The sequence below is a fragment of the Lissotriton helveticus genome, chromosome 5_1 (genome assembly GCF_964261635.1).
Source record: "Lissotriton helveticus chromosome 5_1, aLisHel1.1, whole genome shotgun sequence".
Taxonomy (NCBI): domain Eukaryota; kingdom Metazoa; phylum Chordata; class Amphibia; order Caudata; family Salamandridae; genus Lissotriton; species Lissotriton helveticus.
Genome location: NC_136065.1, coordinates 1,629,245,663 through 1,629,269,069, shown reverse-complemented (window position 1 = coordinate 1,629,269,069; position 23,407 = coordinate 1,629,245,663). Strand labels below are relative to the sequence as shown.

Below are 23,407 nucleotides of genomic sequence, written 5' to 3'. Positions count from 1 at the left end.
CAGAATTGAGGAGAACCCTCAGCAGGGAAAATGCTTCATACCACGGAAATTTGCTTTCTCGGACTGTATGGCCAGCAAGCGCCAAGGAGCGCTGGTAACCAGTTCTTAGATTTCGCCCTGGGTATAGCTCGCAGGGACATTGCATTACATTGGAGGTCCCCAGACAGTCTACCTCACAGCAGGTGGAAGGCCGATGTGGAGAACTGTGCAGAGGGGGCTGCTCTATGCTTGGATGAATAGAGTGGCATCCGTCGGAGAGCTGTGGTGGGGCAATGGATGTAAGTAATGGCTAGCTTTCCTGAGATGGTGCCATAGTAATCCTGTTGGGTGGTCGAGTGTTATAATGCCCGATGCCACTTCTCTGTGTTCCGGATCACCCATGTGGCTATAACTGCCTAGCCCCTGAGTCCGTTTAAAGTTGGTAATCAATAAATCAGGTGACTTGTAAAGCGAACTACTCACCAAAGCGAACTACTCACCGCAAGGGTACCCTCCTCTAGGATTCCTATTCTAGTATGAATAACGGAACAAATTCCAAATAGTGGTATATGAGAAACTGGGAGGTTTTTGTTATCTTCTAGCACGCTTTGTTGTATTAAATCTACATGGTTTACTTGTTTGAGCCGATGTGTACCCTATCCTAGGTCACTTTCCAACACACTGTCCTGCTCCATTCACAAATTAGCTTTGTATGTACATATGCTACGTCAAAGAGCAGACTTGCTACACATGTCTGATTCACTGTGTCATCCTGAGGCCTCTTATGTACTGTCATGGATACGATGTATAAAATGTAATACAAACATTTTCAAAAACAAACTGAGCAATATCTTGGTGGTCGAAACGTGTCCGAATTTTTCACTGCCAATTACTGCAAAGAAATAAAGGCTTTAGGCTGATAGAAAGATGGAGGCGAGATTACGAATGAGAAGCGGCAAGAGGCCAAAATAGCTTCTACTGAGGTGGCCAGCTCCTCACAATTTAGATTAATTCGGCTATGGCTCCTCCACAGCATCTACATCACCCCCATTAAACTCTGGCGCTATGGGACAATTCAGTCTCCTGACTGTGTGCGGTGTGGAGGTGGTCCTGGAGACTGGAGACTTCCTCGATACTACATGGCCATGTCTGCTATTGCAGCCCTTCTGGGGGGGTTTACTGACTACCATCGGCAAAGGGCTAGTCTGAATCCCCCTTCTCCATAACACTTCTGACAGTGAAACTAACAGATGCAAAGTCACTCTCCTACATATGCGCCTGTTAGTTGCCAAGCGGGATAATGGTAGCGAGTGACATAATGATCACCAAAACACTCAGTAAGTGGGCACCAGGGGGTTAGAGAGTTGCATGGTACTGGGCATACCACTCTATGAAGCTCTTGGTTGCCTACATAAGCAAACTAAAATCTGGGGAGAGCGGGAAGAGCCCGGGTATAATTCTAGGCCCAATGAGAAATAATAGTAGCACTCAAGACCCATTGACTGTCTAAGACATATCATAACAAGAGTTGTAGGAAGACCGCGTATGCTGGATATGGCAAGATACTTGTGTTGTTCGACTGTCAACGCTGTCTGTATTGTTTATTGGTTTATGAGATGTTTGTCTGGTGCAACTTAAGATTTAAGAGAAGAATGTGATTGATTGTTCTATGATAGCAATGAAAATCCCAATAAACTTGTTTTATAATAAATATGCTTGGACCACTTCCAGAGTGCTGTCTGCCTTTGTAAATAGGTCGCTTCACGAAGATAATTAGCCGCCTTACCCACAAGACAGCAGCAGGTCATGTGTGCTTCCGAGACAGGATCCCACAAATCTAACAGGAAAAGCTGAACCGCATCTTGACGCCTGCAGACAAATTCACGGTGGCAGCTTGAATCTTGGCGTTCAATGCTGGCAGCAACCCAACTGGACGCACAGTGAGAGTGAGACTATGGCCACGACGTCACCCACACCGCTGCCGGCACAGTCTAGTTCCCTTGACAGGTGTAAGGCCCTGGCGTGGAGCCATGAAGGCCTCACAGTGCAGCAACAGGCAAAAACCAGGGTTAGATTGTTAAAACAGGCACTCAGGCCAGGGCCGGAGCTAGGCATGGGCAGCTGCCCAGGGCCTCACACATAGCCCACCAGCAGGGGGCCCGGACCAGTGCAACACACCACCAAGCTTCTTGTGCCCCGGCCGGTCCCATTGAAGAAAGGTCTCTGTTTACAATCGGGCTTATAGATGGGGCCCCTCCCTGAGCCTCTCAGGGATGGTGTGGGGAGGCCTAGGGAAGAGGGACACTTCATCTTGCACCAGTTGCAAGGAGACTGCAATTAGGCCTCCTGACTGCCCATTGAGAGATACTGCGGGACACCCATTGTGCGCACTCTACTGTCTGCACAGTTTTAACTCTCAGCCCCCAAGCTATTCTCACACCTTCAGCCTGATATGAGCTGTGAAAGAGGGGAGCTGCGGCCCAGGAGGAGTCTGCACAAAGCAGCTTCCGGAGCCCTGAAGGTGTCACTTAAGTAAATGAGAGGGGCCTCGCACATTCCCCTTCCCCCGGGGCCCCAAAAATACTGGAACGGCCCTGACTCCGGCAATGGGCCAGTATTTGAATTGCAGCTATGGCCGCTTTTTCGGCCAGCGGGGTGGCTGACTTGGGCTGTGTCTCTGCTGTTCAGATGCCGCCAGTGCGCCTCTATTCCCTCCCTCTTACCTGGGGCGCGGAGGTGTCATTCCCAGTCTCTCGCTGGGCCGCCCATTCATGTATGCAGATGGAGCAGGGGCAGGGACCTGAGCAGAAGTGGACTCACTTATATTCAGGGGTTGTTCACCAGTGTGAACTCATCAGTGCAAGATCCAACCCTGGCAAACACCAGCCTTCCCTGGAACTCGGGATATCCGAGGCACGTCCTCGATGGCGTACAATGTTTGCAGGAGCGGGGGCCCGATGGGGGGTTCTTAAACAGTGGAATCAAACCCACATGTTTAGGATTTTAGAAATCACTAGGGAAGACAGAATCGAAATCTAGGCTATTAAAGTCATCAAATTAGAAACACAGCCCTCTGCCTCCTTGCAGAAATACGCTCTCCCGAGGCTCGTCATAAAGTGCTACTCTGAGAAAATGTTGTTCAAGTTTTTAAAAAGCATAAAGATAACCGAGGCACCCCCCAGACCAAACAATGCCTACGCATGGCACTCCTGTCCTCTGCGTTCACCAGCAAGTCCTTGCCAGTCAGATCCGCCCAGCCAGACCTTGTCTCCGTGACTTCTTGGTCTGTGGACTGTGATCCATTAGGGGTCTCCCCGGCGAGGCTTGTTCTAGGCGCTCCTGGGCCCTGAGGTGATCTCTACAGGCACTGAAGGGGAGGAACGGGCGGGCCTTGGTGCAATGGGGACACCTGGTGGCCAGTCAGAGTATGGCACTGGCTGATTTGTTGGGAGGAGTAAAGAATGATGCTACAGTGAACCATGGCCCAGCTAAGCCCAGAGATAAAGAAATGTTTTTGTGTTTTTTTAAAGAACAAAAAAATGGATGACTTATAGGTTTTTTTTCTATACCCAATGTAGGTATTTTCCGGATCCGCTGTGACTCCTGGGAGTGGAAACCCAAAGCCGTGCCCTGCGACAAGTGTAAGAGAATCAGACGATGCCCCGAGCGCCGAGGCCACCTTCCCATGGCACCTGCAACGTGGACGGGCATTTAGGATGGGCTTTTGTTGCTCACAACACTGGATTTGCTTAGGCCCCAGCACGCTCAGGGGAACCATTTGGCAGTGACACCGTGTACAGACAACACCATTCCCTTGGAAACTCGGCCTTCCCAATCACTGGTTCCTACTGCGCGAAGGTCAAAGCAGATCCAGATGCCGGGGGCCAAGAGGAGCTTTTTGTGCAAGAGGAAGGCTGTGGACGAGAGCGAGAAGGAAGCCCTCTTCTACGAGACCTACTACTGCCTGAGCCAGCAGTACCCGCTCATCCTGCTGCTGCTGGTCATCCTGCTGGCGATATGCATCGCCCTCATTGTGGTCTCCTTCGCCACCGGCCGGGTAAGGCGCTGGGACGGGCTGGGTGGGCTTCAGGGTTGCTCACTGGGAGGGGCAACGGATGGGCTGGTGGGCGCACTGGAAAAGAGGTTCGATTCACTGCTTCCAAGATGGCGTGAATCTTTGTCTCTCTTTAGATGAACTGGGGCCCAAGCTCTAGTTCCCGATGGCTGACATTCCTACAAACCATGGCCATGATCTGTGTATAGTGGCAGCTCGCTGCGAGTCAGAGCAGAGGTAGGCCAAGGAGTGAATGGGCACGGGTTTGCAAGTCAGGGCAGAGGTACAATAAGGAAATTATAGGGTGGGGGGGTGATTCCTCAAGTCAGAGCATAGGTAGGCCAAGGAGTGAATGGGCACAATTCCGCTCAGTACTGTGCTCATCTTTCTATTGTGATACCAGGAGTTTAACAGACGAGGCCAGCCACTGTGTCGCAGTAGCGAAACATTTTGCAAAGAGGTTGACAATTTGACAAGATCAGATACCAAACCCCCTCACATCCTTGAATATCCCCCATAGAGATGACAAAGAGTGAATGGGCATGGAGACTCAGCTCCTACACGCCATCTTTGAAAGGCTCGCATCCAAGGGCCCTGACTGACAGACGATGGGCCATTCCTCTGAGGGGGTAGAGGCTGGGGGCGAGGCGCTTTTACATTGTAGGGAGGTGATGCGTCCCCCAGGTTCTAAATTATAAATGAGGCAACATGAATGTGTAAAACACAAAACTATCAGAAACACAACAATAATCTCTACATGCCCATAATATCTTCGTACCAGAGTATAATAAAGGTGAACGATTTGGAAATTCTAGTACAAACCTGTGCCCGTTTACTCAACTAATAAATATGAATTTACTATTCCCCCAGTTAATCAGTCAATATTAATGCTATACTCCTGGTTTATTTTGGGTCAGTCTCTTGATGTTGGAGTTGCCTAACTCTCTCTTGATATTTAGAGTTTATGCTGATGTCGAGATTGCTGCCGCAGGATGTTTGTGTCCAGATTTGTGTTTCAAATCCCTGTGGGTGGAAGCGCTGCCTGTACCCAGCCCCACTGGCCTCTATGTGAAGTCCAGGCTGCTCCCAGGCTCGCGCCCGCAGGCTCCCATGCAGAGGGAAGCGCCTGGCATTGCGCTTAGTTCAGTGAGGGGACGTCAGGTCGCTGCTTGTATACTAAAGTGTGTGGTTTTGTTTATTAAAAGGCGTTTGTCGACAACCTGGGCTTCCTGATCACCATCTTCTGCGCCCTGGGAGTCTTCCTCACCATCTTCGTGCTGGTCTGCATCGAGTCCATCTTCCAGAAATGCATGAAGTTCTTCTCGCTGGTCATCTGGGCCAGCCTGCTCGCCATGGGCTACGTGTTTGTCTTCACCAGCGGCCGGGTCACGGCCTGGGACCAGGTAAGGCGCGCGCGGGGTCAAGCTCGACAGAGGCGCTGCCTGGGAGAGTGGGATCAGGGGTCAGTAGGGTCACAGTCTGGAACCGGATGAGGGAAGGGTCGAAGGTCAAAGATTAGCTGCGTCATGGCGCGGCCTCGGGTCACGTGTGGGAAGAATGGGGTTAAAGAAGCCGGGTCCTTGCCTCGAATAGTGGAACCAAAGGCGGGTAGGGACGGAAGGCGGGTAGGGACGGGCAAGGGGCGAGTACAGGCCAAAGGTCGAGCAGCTGAGGGGAAACTGGGGGTCAAAGTAGGCCAGGTCCATGTACACCAGAGGAATAAGTGTGTTCGTTAGACGGGCAGGGCACTGCGTGGGACCAAGTAAACCATGCGTGGTATCGGAGTTCGGCCCGGTCTCGGATGGGACCAGGTCATTCGAGCAGTGGGATTCAAAGGTCGCTGGCACTGGACACTAACTGAGAGGAGGTAAGGGTTGAATAGGTGAGTTAGAGGTTGGCCTGCTCCTAGCCTAGAACGAGGAAGTGTAAGAGCGAGGGTTAAAGGTCGGCCTGGTCCTGGCCTGTAACTAGGCAAGGGTAGAGTTGGAGGGTCAAACGCCCGCCGGGTCGCTGGATGCCGCTAGGTAAGGGAAACGTTGTGTCAAATGAGGGTCTTGTCCTAATCTAGGACAAGATAAGGGAAGGATGAGGTCAAAGGTAGGCCCGGTCATTGCCTCACATCTTGTAAGAGGAGAGCAGGGTTACAGGTAGTCCAGGTCACTGTCTAGGACCAAGGGAGGAGAGAGTGGGGTCAAAGGTCAGTCAGGTTACCGCACGAGTCAAAGGTTATTCCCCATTGAGCTCCTTTCTTTGGGAATCATGAAGTGGGGGCATTCCTTAGGTTATGGGACTGTTCCGTCAGTAAAAGAAGTCTCACTCACTCCTCACATAAAATAATTAAAATTCAGTTGTGTCACTCATTCCTCACATCATGGCCTCATGGGCGCAATCAAATATTCACCCATTCCCTACTCTTTTCGAGTTTAAGCTTCACTGGAGTCTCACTCACTCACTGTCCACCACTAGGAACATGAGCTACAATGGATTGTCACTCATTCTCACGTCACCGGCCACATACACTTCATATTCATTCTTAGCATTCTTGGAATCTTGAATTAAGGATTCCTCATCACTGTCCTCCTGCAGTTCAGTGGAGTCTCACCCCGTTCCTGTCGCTGCCCTCACACACTGCAATGGAGTCTCACTCAATCCCTGTGACTGACCTCACACACTGCAATAGAGTCTCACACAATCCCTGTGACTGACCTCACACACTTCAATAGAGTCTCACACAATCCCTGTGACTGACCTCACATACTTCAATGAAGTCTCACTCAATCCCTGTGACTGACCTCACACACTTCAATGGAGTCTCACACAATCCCTGTGACTGACCTCACACACCTCAATGGAGTCTCACACAATCCCTGTGACTGACCTCACACACCTCAATGGAGTCTCACCCCGTTCCTGTCGCTGCCCTCACACACTTCAATGAAGTCTCACTCAATACCTGTGACTGACCTCACACACTGCAATAGAGTCTCACACAATCCCTGTGACTGACCTCACACACTTCAATGAAGTCTCACACAATACCTGTGACTGACCTCACACACTTCAATGGAGTCTCACACAATCCCTGTGACTGACCTCACACACTTCAATGGAGTCTCACACAATCCCTGTGACTGACCTCACACACCTCAATGGAGTCTCACACAATCCCTGTGACTGACCTCACACACCTCAATGGAGTCTCACCCCGTTCCTGTCGCTGCCCTCACACACTTCAATGAAGTCTCACACAATCCCTGTGACTGACCTCACACACCTCAATGGAGTCTCACACAATCCCTGTGACTAACCTCACACACTTCAATGAAGTCTCACACAATCCCTGTGGCTGACCTCACACACTTCAATGAAGTCTCACTCAATCCCTGTGACTGACCTCACACACTTCAATGAAGTCTCACTCAATCCCTGTGACTGACCTCACACACTGCAATGAAGTCTCACTCAATCCCTGTGACTGACCTGACGCGCTTCAATGGAGTCTCACTCAATCCCTGTGGCTGACCTCACACACTTCAATGGAGTCTCACTCAATCCCTGTGACTGACCTGACGCGCTTCAATGGAGTCTCACTCAATCCCTGTGACTGACCTCACACACTGCAATGGAGTCTCACTCAATCCCTGTGACTGACCTGACACGCTTCAATGAAGTCTCACACAATCCCTGTGACTGACCTCACACACCTCAATGGAGTCTCACACAATCCCTGTGACTGACCTCACACACTTCAATGAAGTCTCACACAATCCCTGTGACTGACCTCACACACTTCAATGGAGTCTCACTCAATCCCTTTGACTGACCTCACACACTTCAATGGAGTCTCACTCAATCCCTGTGACTGACCTCACATACTTCAATGAAGTCTCACTCAATCCCTGTGACTGACCTCACATGCTTCAATGAAGTCTCACTCAATCCCTGTGACTGACCTGACGCGCTTCAATGGAGTCTCACTCAATCCCTGTGGCTGACCTCACACACTTCAATGGAGTCTCACTCAATCCCTGTGACTGACCTGACGCGCTTCAATGGAGTCTCACTCAATCCCTGTGACTGACCTCACACACTGCAATGGAGTCTCACTCAATCCCTGTGACTGACCTGACACGCTTCAATGAAGTCTCACACAATCCCTGTGACTGACCTCACACACTTCAATGAAGTCTCACTCAATCCCTGTGACTGACCTCACACACCTCAATGGAGTCTCACACAATCCCTGTGACTGACCTCACACACCTCAATGGAGTCTCACACAATCCCTGTGACTGACCTCACACACTTCAATGGAGTCTCACTCAATCCCTGTGACTGACCTGACACGCTTCAATGGAGTCTATCTCAATCCCTGTGGCTGACCTCACACACTTCAATGGAGTCTCACACAATCCCTGTGACTGACCTCACACACCTCAATGGAGTCTCACACAATCCCTGTGACTGACCTCACACACCTCAATGGAGTCTCACCCCGTTCCTGTCGCTGCCCTCACACACTTCAATGAAGTCTCACTCAATACCTGTGACTGACCTCACACACTGCAATAGAGTCTCACACAATCCCTGTGACTGACCTCACACACTTCAATGAAGTCTCACACAATCCCTGTGACTGACCTCACACACTTCAATGAAGTCTCACACAATCCCTGTGACTGACCTCACACACTTCAATAGAGTCTCACTCAATCCCTGTGACTGACCTCACATACTTCAATGAAGTCTCACACAATCCCTGTGACTGACCTCACACACTTCAATGGAGTCTCACTCAATCCCTGTGACTGACCTCACATACTTCAATGAAGTCTCACTCAATCCCTGTGACTGACCTCACATGCTTCAATGAAGTCTCACTCAATCCCTGTGACTGACCTGACGCGCTTCAATGGAGTCTCACTCAATCCCTGTGGCTGACCTCACACACTGCAATGGAGTCTCACTCAATCCCTGTGACTGACCTGACGCGCTTCAATGGAGTCTCACTCAATCCCTGTGACTGACCTCACACACTTCAATGGAGTCTCACTCAATCCCTGTGACTGACCTGACGCGCTTCAATGGAGTCTCACTCAATCCCTGTGACTGACCTCACACACTGCAATGGAGTCTCACTCAATCCCTGTGACTGACCTGACACGCTTCAATGAAGTCTCACACAATCCCTGTGACTGACCTCACACACTTCAATGAAGTCTCACTCAATCCCTGTGACTGACCTCACACACCTCAATGGAGTCTCACACAATCCCTGTGACTGACCTCACACACTTCAATGGAGTCTCACTCAATCCCTGTGACTGACCTGACACACCTCAATGGAGTCTCACACAATCCCTGTGACTGACCTCACACACTTCAATGAAGTCTCACACAATCCCTGTGACTGACCTCACACACTTCAATAGAGTCTCACACAATCCCTGTGACTGACCTCACATACTTCAATGAAGTCTCACTCAATCCCTTTGACTGACCTCACACACTTCAATGGAGTCTCACTCAATCCCTGTGACTGACCTCACACACTTCAATGGAGTCTCACACAATCCCTGTGACTGACCTCACAAACTGCAATGGAGTCTCACACAATCCCTGTGACTGACCTCACATACTTCAATGAAGTCTCACTCAATCCCTGTGACTGACCTCACATGCTTCAATGAAGTCTCACTCAATCCCTGTGACTGACCTGACGCGCTTCAATGGAGTCTCACTCAATCCCTGTGGCTGACCTCACACACTTCAATGGAGTCTCACTCAATCCCTGTGACTGACCTGACGCGCTTCAATGGAGTCTCACTCAATCCCTGTGACTGACCTCACACACTGCAATGGAGTCTCACTCAATCCCTGTGACTGACCTGACACGCTTCAATGAAGTCTCACACAATCCCTGTGACTGACCTCACACACCTCAATGGAGTCTCACACAATCCCTGTGACTGACCTCACACACTTCAATGAAGTCTCACACAATCCCTGTGACTGACCTCACACACCTCAATGGAGTCTCACTCAATCCCTGTGACTGACCTCACACGCTTCAATGAAGTCTCACACAATCCCTGTGACTGACCTCACACACCTCAATGGAGTCTCACACAATCCCTGTGACTGACCTCACACACTTCAATGAAGTCTCACACAATCCCTGTGACTGACCTCACACACCTCAATGAAGTCTCACACAATCCCTGTGACTGACCTCACACACCTCATTGGAGTCTCACACAATCCCTGTGACTGACCTCACACGCTTCAATGAAGTCTCACACAATCCCTGTGACTGACCTCACACACCTCAATGGAGTCTCACTCAATCCCTGTGACTGACCTCACACACTTCAATGAAGTCTCACACAATCCCTGTGACTGACCTCACATACTTCAATGAAGTCTCACTCAATCCCTTTGACTGACCTCACACACTTCAATGGAGTCTCACTCAATCCCTGTGACTGACCTCACATACTTCAATGAAGTCTCACTCAATCCCTGTGACTGACCTCACATGCTTCAATGAAGTCTCACTCAATCCCTGTGACTGACCTGACGCGCTTCAATGGAGTCTCACTCAATCCCTGTGACTGACCTCACACACTGCAATGGAGTCTCACTCAATCCCTGTGACTGACCTGACACGCTTCAATGAAGTCTCACACAATCCCTGTGACTGACCTCACACACTTCAATGAAGTCTCACTCAATCCCTGTGACTAACCTCACACACTTCAATGAAGTCTCACACAATCCCTGTGACTGACCTCACACACCTCAATGGAGTCTCACACAATCCCTGTGACTGACCTCACACACCTCAATGGAGTCTCACACAATCCCTGTGACTGACCTCACACACTTCAATGGAGTCTATCTCAATCCCTGTGGCTGACCTCACACACTTCAATGGAGTCTCACTCAATCCCTGTGACTGACCTGACACGCTTCAATGGAGTCTCACTCAATCCCTGTGACTGACCTGACACGCTTCAATGGAGTCTATCTCAATCCCTGTGGCTGACCTCACACACTTCAATGGAGTCTCACTCAATCCCTGTGACTGACCTGACACGCTTCAATGGAGTCTCACTCAATCCCTGTGACTGACCTCACACGCTTCAATGGAGTCTCACACAATCCCTGTGACTGACCTCACACACTGCAATGGAGTCTCACTCAATCCCTGTGACTGACCTCACACACTTCAATGAAGTCTCACTCAATCCCTGTGACTGACCTCACACACCTCAATGGAGTCTCACACAATCCCTGTGACTGACCTCACACACTGCAATGGAGTCTCACACAATCCCTGTGACTGACCTCACACACTTCAATGGAGTCTCACTCAATCCCTGTGACTGACCTCACACACCTCAATGGAGTCTCACACAATCCCTGTGACTGACCTCACACACTTCAATGGAGTCTCACTCAATCACTGTGACTGACCTAATGTATTTCAATGGTGTCCCATTTGATTCTTGTCACTGACTTTATGCATTTCAGCAGCAGCGGCCCATGCAGTTAAGAGCGGTAGGGCCCTGTGTGTGTGGGGCATTTTGACAGATGACGATGAGGGAAAATTAACTATTTATTTAGTTTTCCCTCATGGTCGTCTGTCGAATTCCTCCCAATCCGGCCTCACCGCTCTTACCTGCACGGGCCGCGGCTCCACTTCAGTAGAGTCCTCCTCAGTCTTGGTCACTGATGTCATGTATTTCAATGTCAATGGATTATCCTTCTGCCACTGGCCTCACACACTTCATTGGAGTCTCCCTGAGTGCCCAGCACTGGCCTCACACACTTCATTGGAGTCTCCCTGAGTGCCCAGCACTGGCCTCACACACTTCATTGGAGTCTCCCTGAGTGCCCAGCACTGGCCTCACACACTTCAATGAAATCTCACACAGTCCCTAGTACCGGTTTCATGCACTACGATGGGCTCTCACTCAATCCATAACCTCATGCACTTCACTGGCGTATCCTTCAACCCTCATCACTGATCTCATTGCACTCAGTACAGCCTCATGCTTGCCCCATCACTGGCCTTCCTTTCCTCCATCATTGCACTCATACACCTGTGTAGAGTTTCACTCACTCACCAGGGGGCATCATTCTCAGCCACTGAATGATGTTGCCTGCATCCTTCCTGCACTTCTTCCTAAGAAGCAGCTACTGGTGTGCCCCAGATGAGCGTGAGCTCTGCCGACTCCCTCCCACCCGCAGACCACGAAAGAAGCGAAAAAACCCTCACCCACTCGAAGACTCCTGAATCCCGCTGTTATCAGTGAGTGAAGTGTCAAGCATGTTACTGACTTTCCCTCAGGACTACCAGATCTCATAGACCACTGATCTTCTAATATCTTGATGTCCATATTGTCTGGCCCACCTCATAGTGAATCAATCCACAACTTTCAAAACTGGCCCTAAAGGGGTTAAAGCGCACACAGACGCCTTGACCAGCAGGGCGGCGCTCCTCCAAAGATCTACTGTTAACTGTTTAGGTGCAGACAGAGATGTTATCCACACTCGCTTCTGGTCTCATCTCTTCCCCGCTTGGGGGGCTTTGTTGCAGGTGTACTTCTTCCTTTTCATCACCTTCATCGTCTACACCATGCTGCCAGTGCGCATGCGGGACGCCATTGCTGCCGGGGCGCTCTCTTCCATCTCCCACATCATCATCCTCAGCATCTACCTCTCCACCACCTCCACCGACATGCCAAAGAGGGACCTGGCACTGCAGGTGAGCGCAAGGGGCCATGCTTCAGCCCAGGGATGGGAGAAGGAAGCGCACAGGGTTGTGTGGGTACATACACTGGGCCTGCAGGAACAGCAACTGGAGGCTGTGGGGAAGATTCTGGGCCCATGAGTGAGGAAATAGGGAGAAAGAAGAGCATGTGTGAGCGTACTCCAGGACATGTGGCAAGCAGTGGCGGCTCCTCCGCTAGGGCAGAGGAGCGTTAATCCCCACTGTTTTCAGCAGTGGAAATAAAGGAAAAATAAAATTATAATAACTCATTATTATTATCATTTTATTTGTACCTGCTGCGGCAGCTTGGAAGGTGGGCTGCTCTGCTGTCAAAGCAGGAGGAGAAGTGGTGGGCACTCTGGAAAGTGCGCATGAATGTGTGGCCGGCCGTCTTGGGCCGGCCAAACAGTCATGCGCACTTTTCATGTTCTCCACCCCGGCTGCATTATAGCCTGGGTGGCGAACATGCCCATGCTCCTATTTCTTGGCTGAGCACCGAACCACAGCGCTTAGACCAATCACAATGTGGCATTGCAGCATTGTGATTGGCTTAGAGGAGCAGGGGCGCTTCCTGTTCCGACCAGTGAAGAGGGACTACTAGGAGGGGCAACAAGGAGAGACGTGGCGAGGAGGTAAATTTTTTTTCTTTATCCCCTTCACACCCCCGCCCTCTGCGCTGCCACCCCTGATCCGTGCCAGCCACTGGTGGCAAGCAGTGTCGGGAACTGCATGAACGAGCGCTGCGGTCTGTGGAATAGCCACTAGGGCATGTTCGGATAATTATGGTGCTCCTTTTAGGATATAATTTTGGCACACTCTAGCAGATGTGGACATACACCGGGCCTCTCAGGACAATCACTGAGGTCTGTGGGGACGTAAAGAGAGGCCCAGGGCACGGGGAAATAGATAGACACTTGGGCATTTTGGGAACAGATGCCAGGGCTTATTGCAAGTGACAGCGGAGACTATTTGGATAGACACTGTGTGGCAAAAGTGAAGCCCTGGCAGGGGGAATAGACTCTAATGTATGTGTGGACTGAAACCAGGACCTGTGGAAACACAGACTGAGCAGGCAGAGATAATCACCCGGTCCCCGGTTGGGAAGAGATTTTTGCAGACCCTAAAACGTGTTTGAAGAGATTCAGGGCCTCTGGGACAATATGTTTTCTAGCACAATATCAAAGTTTCCTTTGAAGTGATGTTTACTCCACTATGTCTACTATCAACATACTGCCAAGTATGGAATAAAGAATAACAAATCCGTACTTCCCTAGGTATGCTTAATTGGCGATTTGTTGGTAGTCAATCTATATTTGGGTCAATAGTCTTGATTGGTCAAAGTCAACATCAAAGTGGCACTTATAAATCGCGTAGCTACTCAATAAAGTGTCCCGGCACTAACAGTACGTCGACCCCAAGTCTCACAAAGAAGGAGCACAGATCAAAAAGCATGGTTAAAGAGTCAAGTTTTTAGGCCTCGTTTGAAGGAGCCTGCATCCTTAGTTGCATGCTAATGAAAAGGAAGGGCATTCCACCCTATAGCGGCCAGTATTGAGAAGTAGGTGCCTCCCCATTTCTTCCGCTTGATCTTGTGAACCACCGCCAACAGAGCCTCTGATTAGTGAAGGGTTCTCGAGGGATGGTAATGTGAGAGACTCTTAGTATGGTAGCTGGGACCAAGGCCATAAAAAGCTGTATGGGCCAACACCAAGCCCTTAAACATCACTCTCTCCCACACAGGCAGCCAGTGCAAATCTTTTAGATGGAAATAAATTGAAGTGCTTCTTGAGATGTTAAGCAAAAGTCAGGCTGCAGCATTCTGTATCAACTGCAGACGTTTGAGTAGGCCTAGAGGCAGATCCCAGTATAAGGCAGATGGTGTGAGAGCATGGACAAAGGAAACAAGAACACAAATTCCCTCAGAAATTGGAGCAGACAAAAACAGGACCCAACTACACTCTCCCCCGTGATTCAAAAGACATATTATTGTCAAACTTCACTCCAAGATTGTGAACTACTGTAGCAGGGGTCGGAGGGGAAAGGGCAGAGCTAGGCCAACATTTGCCACCCTAAGAAGTGGGAGGAGATTCAAAAAATAAAACCTCTGTTTTACTGGTGTTACATTGGAGATTACTCCAGTGCATCCAATGGAACACCGTGGACAGGCATGCTTCAAATCTATTTTGGGCCATAGAGATGTTCCCATCCCAGGTTAAGAGAATCTGTCTGTCATCAGCGATATGACTTCACTCCAAAGGATTCCACCAGGGCAGCCAGAGGAGTCAAATAAACATTAAACAGTGTAGGGCTCAAGGCAGATCCCGGGGAATACTGAACTTCAGAGGTTTGGAGTCGGAGGCGAATGGAGGCATCGAGACAGATTGACGTTGGTTTGACAGAAAGGAACCCAGCCAAGCCACTACGGTCCCACCTATCCCGATCTCCCATCAGGATAGGATGGGAAACTGTATCAAATGCTGCCAAGAGATCCAGTAACAGTAAGGCCGCTTTCTTTCCCCTGTCTACAGCCAATTTAATGGCGTCTGAGACCTCCACTAGAGTGGACTCCGTGCTGTGTCGCTGCCGGAAGCCGGAGTGAGAAGGATGCACCAGCTGATTGAAGTCAAGGGACCTTGATAGCTGGGCATTGGCCAGTTTTTCAAGAATCTTTGAAAAGGCAGGTAACAAAGAAATATATCGATCGTTGGCCAAGATAGTTTTATCCTCCGAAGGTTTCGTTAACAGTGGTATCAGCTTGGCCTCCTTCCAACAACTATGGACCCTTGTCTGGAACAGCGCATTGTTTGAGAGAGAATTCAGAGTGGGGTTGATGGCCTGGGCTTTGGCAACCAATATCTGAGGAGGACAGGGGTCGTCAAGGGAGCCTGATTTGCATGCCCGAAGAGCTTTCTCCAAGTCCTCTAACGAGATTATGGTAAACTCTGTCAAGGAGCATGGGAGTGCAGGCAAAGCTGGTACAGACTACCTCCCTGACCCTTCGAGCCCAGCACAGATATTAGCTGCAGAACTATTTAGAACCCCTAACTCAGCTGGGTCCACACTGTTATTGGCTCCGGCTGCATTTAGAGTCTCAACAATAGCCTTGATCTTGTTCTAAAAAAATCAAAAATTTGAGAACATAGTTTGGACTAACAACCGATAAAGACTGTAGGTACAGAGGGAGATTAAGCTCTGAGCCTTAGGATGACCACAAGGTTGCCCATTTCTTTAGTCCCGAATCTTGGTTTCTAGTGCTAATTGCACAGTACATTGACCTCAGGAAGCATGCCCGTCTACCACTACTTTATTCCAGATTAGTTATATTTGTTTTTCACATCATGTTTTGACTGACCTTTCATATGGACCCCATCCATCGGCCGTATGTAGCCCTCACAGTCAGATCGGAGATAACATTTGCTCCTGATGAAAGTCCCAGACCCTTTTGGGGGCTTAACGTGATGCCCTGATATGGATGTATGACGTTACAACGCATGCTATTACAACTCATGCATTTACGACGCAAGTTTTACAACGCAAGTCGTTACAACGACTTGCGTTGGGGGGCGCTGGATAGTGAATAGTTTAATTTACTATTCCAACTCCAGTCCCCGTGGATAGTAGGGAAGGTGTTGGATAGTAAATTAAAACTAGTCCCTATCCTAGAGCGCCCCCCAGCGCAAGTCGTTTTAAAAGTTGCGTTGTAATGGTTGCGTCGTAAAGGTACTTCGTTGTAACAGTTGTGTTGTAAAGGATGTTTCCCCCTGATATATAGGGTCGATTTGCTCCTCCTGTTAATTTTTTTAACCTACATTGGCAGCCATTATAATGTCCATAATTGCTGTCTAGATAATGTTAGATTACTTTCTTTCCATCAATCCTCTCACAATTGTAAGGTCAACCTAGTGAAAGTACCCCTATATGACATCATTTCACTTGCATTCCTCCACCCTTAAGGAGGCTGAGCCGGCTTGTGACCGAGACAATTAACACGAGTGAGAGGTGGGACCTTTGATGAACCTGCCACTCCCAGGTGGGTGAGGGTTCAGCATCTTATCAGGAGGGTCACAAAGACCACATTCTGACCAGGAGAGAGTAACACATCCACCCGAGTTATGGTGTCTTCCTTCGTCCCACCTTATTTGCTTTTCCCCGGAGTACCCATTGGAATATGTTTGTGTCCTCAGTGCTGTGACAACCGGGAAAACAGTGGGGCCTTGGAAGGGCAGGCCAGACTCTACTGCATGTGTGGGGAGACCGTGCTCATGCGGGAGAAGCGGGGGGGGGGGGGGGATAAAGCACGTGTCCACCGAGAGCAGAGCACGTGGGACAAAAGCGGGCCCTGGAGCAGAGAGGGCAGGTGGCCTCTCGCGCATGCGCCATACACAACAGACCCCACGCTACGAATGTGTGGCCCTGGGAGCAGAGAGGGCAGGTGGCCTCTCGCGCATGCGCCATACACAACAGACCCCACGCTACGAATGTGTGGCCCTGGGAGCAGAGAGGAAAGGTGGCATCTGACAGGCGCCAGAGTCTATGGAACGAATGTGGCCGGGGGGCCTCGGCAGTGGGTGGGGAGGGGATTGTCACGACAGACACACGGACATGGCCTGAAAACACACAGGGTGGAATGGCTCCTTGTGGCTTATTTAGCATAAAGAATAAAGCTTGAAGTCCGCCTTGAAGCTCGGAAGGCGGCGGCGCTAGGCTACTACATTAGCTCAGAGCTCTTCTGCATTAGGCGGCCTCAGAATGAAATACATTCCGCTCAGCGTTTTGCAGCAGACTAAAAGCAAAGCCCTTCTTCAGCAGAAGATGAAGGGACACCATTTAAAATAGGCAACGCGACGGAACACGGCGATAAAAGAAGAAGGAGCGTCTAAGCAATGCAATTAACAACGAAAAATAGAATGTAATAACGCTCAAGCACTCCAAAGCAAGTGAAAACCCAACCGATATGCCTTAAAGCCGCCCGTTGCGCTTATAACTTAAATGCAAGGTAATTAACCAAAGTGGCCATTAATGGACTGACCCAGACGCATGAGTAGCGGTGCAATAAGTGCTAATTGCACACCATTTAGCACTGACCCCATTAAAGAATGAGCACAAATTGCATGGTTTCTATGTGAGCCATAAAATCCATACAGAAAAAGCTTCCTCTCTTGTGGAGGCGCGCAGGGCGCTGAGTGCGAGCACTGACAATCCCAGTGTACCAGGGGCATCAACCATCACTTCAGCTTCTTTTAATCCGATGCATGTTTTTGCATTCACAACGATGGCGCTCCTGATGTGAAATCAGTCATCTCAAGCTAGAATTCATTCAGTCTCATCAGTCCGGCAGGAGATCATACTATCATTCAGCAATCGGTAGTGACTATGACCCATGGCAGCGGAGAAGACTTTAGAAAATGTGGCTTAAGTGCCTACATAAAAGAGCTCTATAAACACCAGTACATCACAAGGACAGTAGTTTTTTGTGTCCTAACAATAAATCAAAGAGCAGCAGTCGGCTGTTTTTTGGATCCAATGTGGAAATATGGAATTTTCAAAACACGTCCTATTAATTCCATAGTTTTACTGGTCAGTGCCGAGTGTACGGGTCAGCGAGTTGGTTCAAGTCCACTGCTACTTTATAATAATGTCCTTTATCCCATGTGGAAGATGGTCGACACGTTTCAAACCCCATTGTTTAGAGTTCTCATCAGGACGCTGGTCTGTTGAGAGTGGTTCTACGGGGGACGAATGTATGACATGTATTTTGACAACTCCGAAGTATTTTTTATTTGAAGGGGGGCATTTACCAGTAGGTTTTCTTGGTAGTGATTGATTGGGCTGACTAGTGGGGGAAGGTGAACTAGGATAAACTGAAATAGCACAGGGAGATCGGCAACATGACCCACAATTACCTTTTGCCTATCCTATTTCCCATGGTGGTTTTACAGTAGGGTGATTGTAACCCATAGAGGCCCACATGTAAACGGTATATGCATTGTGATTAGAGCATAATGGCTGAACCTGGGTGTGATTTTGGTGGGCACTAATGAAAGGTGACAAATGCTGAGCCCAGACATGTCCAAAGGTGTGAGAAGAAGTATGACGGCACCTGAATTTGATAAATGGAGGCAAATTATTTGTTCTGACCTAGTTGCATCGGCAACCACAGATGCAAGCAAACAGGGACCTGGCACCTCTGTTTCCAGTAGTCATGGTCCAATCACAAATGTCAGCCCAGCCAGAAGATCTTTAAAGTCTCCACCACATTTTGAGGGAGTATCGCATGCGCCGAACTCTGAACAGGTCCCCCAGTGTCTTTCACCTCCCGGTCAGTCTCTTTATATACCCCTCTACAGAGTCTGCCTCTCTCTATACGCTCTTATAGTCTCACATACCCTCTGCAGTGTTTAACTGTCCCTATCTTCTCTGTACCCTCTCTCGTAGTGTCTCACCTCTCTGCACTCTACCACAGCCTCTCTCCTCTGTACTCTCTCACATTCTCTCATTCTCTTTCAGCTCTTCGCCAACGCCGTCATCTTCCTGTGCGGTAACCTGGTCGGCGCCTACCACAAGCACCTGATGGAGTGCGCTCTGCAAGAGACGTACCATGAGACCTTCAACTACATCAAGTCCAGGGTCAAGCTGGAGTCAGAAAAGAGGCAGCAGGTGAGACCTCGGCTCCTCACAGAAACACCTGCCATTATCTGAAGGCACAGCTCCCTACCTATCCCCTGTAGGTGGAGGGGGAACCTACCACGTTTCTTTTGCGACGCTGGTGCAATCAGTCACAGAAATGTTGTTATTGTGGATTATACAGAAGTTTTCCCTTCTGTGCTCATGACATCTGCCCGCCCCCTTTTATGGCATGATTTTAGAGTTCAGCCTCCCTCCCTCTCCACACAGCCTCCAGGTTGGTTTATAAGAAAGGATATTGTCCTTTCTAGCTTACTTTGGACACAATCCATGCTGGCCACCCCCCGATGTCATGCCCACTGATTTGACTAGGAGCCTCTCCTTCTGTCCCAAGGGTGAAATGCACCTTCCAAGCCACAGCCCGATGGCTCTGCGACACGGCCATGTCCTCCAACAAGCCCAGTCCTTGCAGGCATAACCTCCCAATCTTTATTGAAGAAATGGAGGATGGGCCTTTGCAGTCGATGGACCATCCATAGGGGTGAACCTGTGGCACTGACAACGCCATGAGTGATAGAACTTGCACCTCCTGGTCCAAAACCAAATTACTAGGCCCATCTTTGCCCGGCCTTCCTAATACTGGACAACAGCCTGAGGACCCATTGAAATGAAGCACCCACCAAACCCCAGACCTCGGCTCTTGAAACCTGAAGCAGACGTGGGGAAGAAGGTATTCTTCTGAGGACAAACTCTTCTCAACTTAAACTTTAAGCATATTCTCTCGAAAGCTCTGCTGATGGACACAAGTTTGAGGAGGAGGGAGCAGCAGAGATGGTCTCCCTCCTGGCTGTACACCCCTGAAATCTGCGCAATTGATAATAACTCCAGGCTCCTCTCATGCCAGCGTCCATGCTGTGAGTACTTCCAAAGCGCTGATCCCCGCTCTCCTGGGCCGCCGAGGAACGGCTTGGCCATTGAATCGATTGTATTCATGCCCCGGAGCAGAGCTGACGCGCAATGCCACCAGCAGTACACGCGCTGCTTAAAACCTCTTGGAGAGAGAAGATAGATCTTGGCATGTTCTAGGAATGACTGATCCTGAGCTGACCAGGCCTCCAACAAGGCACTTCAGTGTAGAGCTGGAGTCCATCATCAAAATATTTGGCGTTGGAAGAGCCAATAAGCACTTTGAAGCCCAGACTGCTAGGTTCCATTGTCAGTCTTTGTGGCGCTAGTAGACCCAAATGCGCCATCTTTCCCAGGATCCCTTGCTGCAACCACCATTGAAGTGTGCCTCGAACCTCAGGAGCTAGTAGCACCCTCTGCTTTTTGTTGGGTTTCTGGATGCCAGCACACCAGCAGACACTGTAAATTCACCATGTCTCTAACACCACCAACCTGTGTATAGCAGCCACTTCCTAAAGCTGAAAAAGAAACTCCAGGCCAAGTCCTCAACTCTTCCGTCCTGTTTCCAGGGGGAAATGCAGGTCTCCAGTCCTTGCTCCCAAGGGTGGAGCTCTCTGGGGGTGAGGGGTATCCACCTAAATGGAATTTCCTTTAATCTCCGTCCTTTCTTCTGAGGGTTGAGATCTTCAGGGGGTGGGGGTGATCATTCACCTAAATGGAACTTCCTGTCACCTTCACCCCTCACATGGAGGCTCGTGGTGCTCTGCTCACAGATAACTGCATCACGATTCACCTATAGGCCGATGATAGCGCAGCGTACAAAGCCTGACCCACCCATGCTCTTCTTCCCCAGGAGCACCTGCTGCTGTCCATCCTGCCCGCCTACATCGCCATGGAGATGAAGGCCGAGATCATCGAGCGCCTGAAGGACGGGACCCCGAAACCAGAAAACACCAACAGCTTCCATAACCTGTACATCAAGAGGCACCAGAACGTCAGGTGAGGCGTGGGAGTAGAAAGGGACAGAGGGGGGCCGTGGGCTGGACCCAGGGCTATGCTTGTGACAAACGCCTACAATTCAGCCTTGCTTAATTTGTGCCGGTGTTTGCCGGTGCCACTTCTTTTTAAATACCAGTACATGTTTATGACATGGAGGCGCTGTTAGTCTACTTTTCCAGCTCAGTACAAGTGATAACAATTCAGTGTATTAAAAAATGATAAAACTCGGATTTTCAGACTATCCTTACAGCTTGGAGGGGCCAGCCGTTGTTTATAATGTCACACTTGTTAAGTGTGATAGTGAGTTATGCTGGCACTGCCTATCAGCAGACGTGGCAGGAGTAGTGGGTGGTGCCACCTGCACTAGAATACCTTAAACCCCGGCACTTAATTTTTTTTACAAATTAAGCACTGCAGTACAGTTTGATTTGTCCCCCAGGTCCTCTGAGGAGAGACTGTGGATTGTAAGTATGTATTAGCTAGAATAACGCTCGGTTGGGAGATATGAGAGAGGTGTTTAATCTCAGTAATGCAGGCTGCGGTTTTAGGACGAGAACTCCTAGAACACGAGGGAAAGAGAAGAGAACGAGACAGAGGTGTACTGGGGAGAAAAATGATGCTATATATCTTTTTCATGCAAAGGGCACTGAAGTCATTGAAGTATTGTGGAGAGATCAGTTACTGAATGCTGCAGTTCCTCAGGCATACAGTGATAGTGGTAATAGCGGTAATAGCGAGCATGTAACTAGTCTCCAGAAGCAAGCAGAGAAACTGAAAGAATTCTTCGTTTGCAAGCACGTGAAATACTTGGAGCAGCAGCTCTTCCTGCTGGCTGACTTAAGAAGCACACCCCAGTCTTGGCATTGTATGGGTCACTTGGTACATCCATAAGGCTGTCATAGCTTGGCGAAAGGCGGGATACTTTGCATTACTGGCAGTGGCGTTGCCAGTTCAAGTGGTACCCGGTGCAGACAATTTCTTGTCAGCCCCGGCTTGACAAAATGGCAAAAATATGTGTTTAAAACACATATTTTTGCCATTTTGTCACCCACTTCAGTGATGACACCCGGGGTGGACCGCACCCACCGCACCCCACTTCCTACGCCATTGATTACAGGAGCCGGATTGTGAACATGAGCGTTCGCATAGGGCACCGTTGTGTACCTGTTTTATGTATGATTGCACTTTCTAAAGCGCATACGACATGTATCTTTTACCCTGACCCAGGAAATTGATTCTAATTCAGGGGGTCCTTGTTGTCCACAATTACTTTCTAAAGCGCATACATTTAACTCCAAATTTCTCTGCGTTAGTACATAAAGCACAAACAGCACAGCTCGGAATCACCGCTGAGGACCTCCTGCCTTGCTGTACTGTCTGCAGCTCATACATTCACATAAACACAGGTGCATAGCTTTGTCATGCATAAATAGAAACCTTTATGATACGTCTTCAGAGGACTAATCATGATGGGTTGGGCTGCTTTAGCACTAAACTGAATGACAATTCTTTTTGAGTTCAAGAAAACTTTATTAATCATGAAATAAGGTAACAATACATAATAAAGCAAGAGAAATGAAGGAGAGAGGTGGGGGGTGGGGAACAAAGAAAGAAAGTGTACCCTGGGCAATAAGAATAAAAATTAAGAAGTACAATAATTATGCATCAAAAACAGGAGCAAATAAGGACAAAGCAGATAATAATGCAGAAAAATACAGGAAGTGAAAAGGGCATCAGGGGGGTTTAGGAACCTCCTGCTGAGCAGGCTGTGGAGAAAAAAAGCAGGCTACACAATTATCCAAATACATTGTAACAGGGAGCCATAGGTCTGCACGCTTGGTTGCCAATTGGGCAGGGAAAACAAAAGCAGTATCAAATCTGTGGTTATGGCAAACATTATACCACCATGCTTTAAAAGAAATGTTAGAATAGGTTTTCCAATTGATAGTAATCTGTTGGAATGCAAGAGCCAAGAGCAAATCAACAATACGAACATGTAATTCAGTCTCCTCCCAACAGGGAGAAAGGCTCCCTAGAAAGATATGTGTGTGAGAAAAGGGAATACA

General features: G+C 49.2%; 1 protein-coding gene across 1 annotated transcript in view; it reads left to right on the top strand.

The window, feature by feature from the left end:
• The window catches only part of ADCY4 (adenylate cyclase 4), a 337,742-nt gene that overhangs the window by 183,556 nt on the left and 130,779 nt on the right, over positions 1 to 23,407 (top strand). The window contains exons 2-6 of the mRNA XM_078644832.1: positions 3,558 to 4,036; positions 5,239 to 5,436; positions 12,639 to 12,806; positions 19,320 to 19,469; positions 21,196 to 21,341. Of these exons, the coding sequence (XP_078500958.1) occupies positions 3,854 to 4,036; positions 5,239 to 5,436; positions 12,639 to 12,806; positions 19,320 to 19,469; positions 21,196 to 21,341 (845 nt within the window). The 5' untranslated portion in view covers positions 3,558 to 3,853. The remainder of the gene's footprint in view (positions 1 to 3,557; positions 4,037 to 5,238; positions 5,437 to 12,638; positions 12,807 to 19,319; positions 19,470 to 21,195; positions 21,342 to 23,407) is intronic.